Consider the following 4,330-nt stretch of genomic DNA (forward strand, 5'->3'; position numbering starts at 1 on the left):
AGCTGGTGAATCAATGGATACTGATGGTATCTTATCATCTTGTGATTTGTTGCTCAACTGCAGTGCTGCTCCATATGATAATTAAGCACACACACCCCAAAAAGGTTTCTTGTTTTATTTAACTATTATCTAATTATTTAAATAATTAGTAGATTATATAATTTTTCAATCACGCATTTTCTTCGAATAAATTAAGTTATTTCCACGATTCACGACTGTTGTGACTGGCTGGATCGCCAATGTGGTAGCCGATAAATATACCACTATTAAATTATACGCACACTGTTTTATTTATATAAAATACCTTTATTATAATCACTCCTAAATGTATGCTAACAATTCGTTTTAAAAATTTATATCAGAAAGAAAATTTTTGAAACAATCATTTCAAAATTGAAATATAAAAAATTAACAAGAAACAAAAATTCAATTTATTTAAAGTAGGTACATTTAAAGTTGAATATAAATATAACCCTACAATGAATGCTTATGTTGTTTATATCGTGTATTACATCTGAGAATTAAGTGACGGTATATGTGGTTTGTATAATTGTTTAATTTGTAGACTGATAAATAAATAAATATATAAAATAAATATATACATCTGTTTACTACATGAAATATATCTTATACAGCCGATTATTTGAATACTACGAATGGGATAAGACTATTGTTCAACCCCATTCATGAAAGGTATGAAGTCTTCGGCACAGCCGAACACAGTCCGTCCTTACTTGTTTGTTTAAACTTTTTCAATAGATTTTTATCTAGCGATTCGGGAAACAAATGCTTGATATAGGTGTAAGGAGCGTACCTGTTGCATTAGTGCTGCCAACTCAAAGCATATATTTGAAGTAAAAGTGCAAATCATATGGTAAACACTGGTTTATGTTTATTTATATTCGGAATTAGAGCTGGATTCGTTTCGATTTTTTTTTAAATCGATTTTTTCGATTCGATTCTAGAAAAAATCGATTAAATCGAGCCAAACTAACCATTTATACGATTTTTCCCGACAAATAAAGCTGGGCAGTTCCTCTCTCGTTTCGTTGCCTGCAGAAAAAATTGGAAGCATCAAGCGATGCTACATGGGTCTTCACTAGATCCTTTCGGAGTGAGATAATTAGTATAGTCTTTACCGAAATGACATACTTTTTGCGTTTTGTTTTAATCTTTTATTTCAAAATATAGAGAAAGCAACCTTGGGAACATTAAGCAATACACTTTCTTCTTTAATACTTATTATTACAATATGTATTATGTTCTCGCTTCGATTACGGTATTACAATCGACCTATGTTCAGCATCATATAAAAAGGAAATCACCCTTATCCCGAAGTTCATGCGGAAAAGTGTTCGCCTTCGCTTCTTCTATTCGGGTGAACTTTTTCCGCCTATCGGCAATTTCGGGCGAACAAAAGTTCACTTCGAAACAGCTGATGCTCTATTGTGAATTAGCAGTGAACAAATAATTTACTTACAATTGTGTAAATTTTGTAACAAATTATATATTTCCATAAAATACAACAAAAAAAAAAAAAAAATAATAAAAAATTTATAAAATAATGTTTAGTATTGCAATTAGGTTGGTATTAGTTGAGCGTGAGGAGAATATAAATGTGAAAGCAATTCGTAACAATAAAGGGACTGTTCTAACCCTTTGGAGCTAATTGATTCACTGTAAGCTAAAAATTGTCAGCACTTTTGAATAACAAGTTAATTTTTATTCAATTAGCTTTCGCCAATATTACAGGCTAAACAAGCCGGTATTCTAATATTGGCTAGATATTCTTACGAACTCCTTTCCACCATTGAAGCGAAAATTTGGAGTTGCACCAATTGTAAAGTTGAGTACATGTATTCGCTTTTCCGCATAGGGAAAAGGCGTTGGAAAGGACGAAATGGGTATTAGTCAATCTTGTTCCAGTGAGGTGTTCAACATTTTGGAACCGTCGCTTTGTCCACAATGGATAACTTGGCCGACTGATACGTTGTCATAAAAAATAGAATTTACATACTTAGGAATACAGGAATTTCACTTTTTTCCACTCAGCTTCCGATTGTGCATTATTTATTGATGTATTTCTAATAATAAAAGTACATATAATCATAAGAGTATCAAATTTCAAAACAAAAAATTACTTAGCATTTTTTTTTCCTCTCACGAAATATAAGTGAACAAATTTGGGCTTCCCCGCTGTTCATTTTGCCCGAACAAAAATTTCATAAAAATTGCCACTTCTGGTTTCGTGTTTGCTGCTGTCTATGTCATAAAAAGTATTGAATTTAAGATTTGTTAAAAGTATGAAGGCAAAACGTACCGAGGATCCAAGCATTGTGTAAAAGATCTGAATCCGTTTACTTCGACAATCCTAAAGGGTTGCATATCTGTGGCAATCATTTTAAGCAAAGCACAATCCAGTTGTTTTTTCGCTCATCTACAGACTAAGACTTCCTTATGTTGTTGTTATTAAGTTCAAAAAAGGATTCTATAGGAGCCGTTGATGAAGACATTTCCATCAACGTTGGATGTGACCGCTTCAAGTGATTTAACAAATTGGTTGTATTTTTACTTGTTTTTATTTTTTTCCGAACTATTTGTATTTCGGAGAATCGCGGATCTGCGAATCTTTGGATTACTTATAAAGTTGAATTCCCCTTCAGGGTCACTTTCAATTGGCTTATTAGAATCTAAAAATGTGGTATTAATTAGTTTTCATTTCGTACTGAACACAATATCATACCACAAAATAGATAAACACATGTTCAATATATTGCTTGCTAGAAGTGCGAAGAAATTTCCTCATCTTTCCCCTTTCTCTCGAAGCCACCAACATAATAAAACTAAATTTATAAAAACAAATTTTATAGGATATGTATTTCCTCAAGCGTCCCTAAAGTATATAGTGCTGAAAACATCGGTGCCTAAAGAATCGAATGATTAAAAAAAAAAAATCGATTCTACATTTCTAAAAAAGATCGATTAAGAATCGAATCGAAATCCAGCTCTATACGGAATGTATTTGACGCAATAAAAAAATTAGAATTTGCCGGCTGCAAAATTTGTCATTAATAATTCCAAAAAGTTTTGGTCCAAATTTTCTGCGAAATGCCGACATCACTGCAATCTTTATTTTACGAAGGTGTGCGCGTTGCTGGTATTATGGGCGCCGGCGATGTCATTTGCCAAACATGGGTTGATAAACGTAAAATAAACAATATTGATGTAGGCCGGACATTAAGGTTCGCTTCTGTGGGTCTTTTTTATGTTGGACCAGCTCTAAAAATATGGTACGGAACATTGGATAAAATTGTAAATAAGGCCGATCCACCATTCAAGCGGGGACTAAAGAAAATGGCTTTAGATCAGTTTGCTTTTGCGCCAGGATTCGTTGCCAGTTTGATTGGAATATTTGGTTTGATGAATGGAGATTCAACAAAAACAGTGCAAAAGCGTTTAAAAAAGGATTATCTAGACATTTTAATAAAAAATTATATGCTATGGCCGCCTGCACAAATGATAAATTTTTCGCTGGTTCCAATTCAATATCAAGTTTTTTTTGCTCAAGTGGTCGCTGTGATATGGAATACCTATTTATCCATGGCACTGAACGACGATAAAAAATAGTTTATGGCGAATCCGTGTGGCATTTAGACGATTTCATAATACAGAATATATTTAAAGCGAGCATTGGAAAAAACAAATATACCATATTAAGGCCTGGTTTTCAGTGCGAGTTTAAACTCTAGTTAAAGCTGCAGACATTGGTGCTTTATCGGTACCCGTATCGGTAACCATATAACAGCTAATTCGACCAACCTTATGGGAATCAATGCAATCGATTATTGGTGCCGCTAAAGCTGGAGACATTGGTGCTTTATCGGTAACCTTATAACAGCTGATTCGACCAACCTTATGAGAATCAATGCAATCGATTATTGGTGCCGCTAAGGTCGTAACCGTATCGTAGCCAACCAATTGGGTTTTGGTTTACCGTCGTAACGATAAACAGCTGATTACGTTAGGGATACGGGTACAGCGTTACGACATACGGCACCAATGACTCCGGCTTAAGGTCGTAACCGTATCGTAGCCAACCAATTAAGCCGGAGTCATTGGTGCCGTATGTCGTATCGCTGTATCCGTATCCCTAACGTAGTCAGCTGTTTATCGTTACGACGGTAAACCAAAACCCAATTGGTTGGATACGATACGGTTACGACCTTTGCGGCACCAATAATCGATTGCATTGATTCTCATAAGGTTGGTCGAATCAGCTGTTAAAAGGTTACCGATACGGTTACCGATAAAGTACCAATGTCTCCAGCTT

At 34.5% G+C, this 4,330-nt stretch overlaps 1 protein-coding gene across 1 annotated transcript; it reads left to right on the top strand.

Moving 5' to 3' along the window:
- Window positions 1-2,994: 2,994 nt before the first annotated feature.
- Mpv17 (Mitochondrial inner membrane protein MPV17) lies at window positions 2,995-4,087 on the top strand. The gene has a single exon (XM_067779999.1). The coding sequence runs from the start codon at window positions 3,109-3,111 to the stop codon at window positions 3,625-3,627; it is 519 nt and encodes a 172-aa protein (XP_067636100.1). The 5' UTR covers window positions 2,995-3,108; the 3' UTR covers window positions 3,628-4,087.
- The last annotated feature ends 243 nt before the right edge of the window (window positions 4,088-4,330 follow it).

The sequence above is a fragment of the Eurosta solidaginis genome, chromosome 4, assembly GCF_040869045.1.
Source record: "Eurosta solidaginis isolate ZX-2024a chromosome 4, ASM4086904v1, whole genome shotgun sequence".
NCBI classification, from domain to species: Eukaryota; Metazoa; Arthropoda; class Insecta; order Diptera; family Tephritidae; genus Eurosta; species Eurosta solidaginis.

Bases quoted from the DNA above. Each gene is read 5' to 3' on its own strand.
- Mpv17 (XM_067779999.1), top strand. From the start codon at position 3,109: ATGCCGACATCACTGCAATCTTTATTTTACGAAGGTGTGCGCGTTGCT.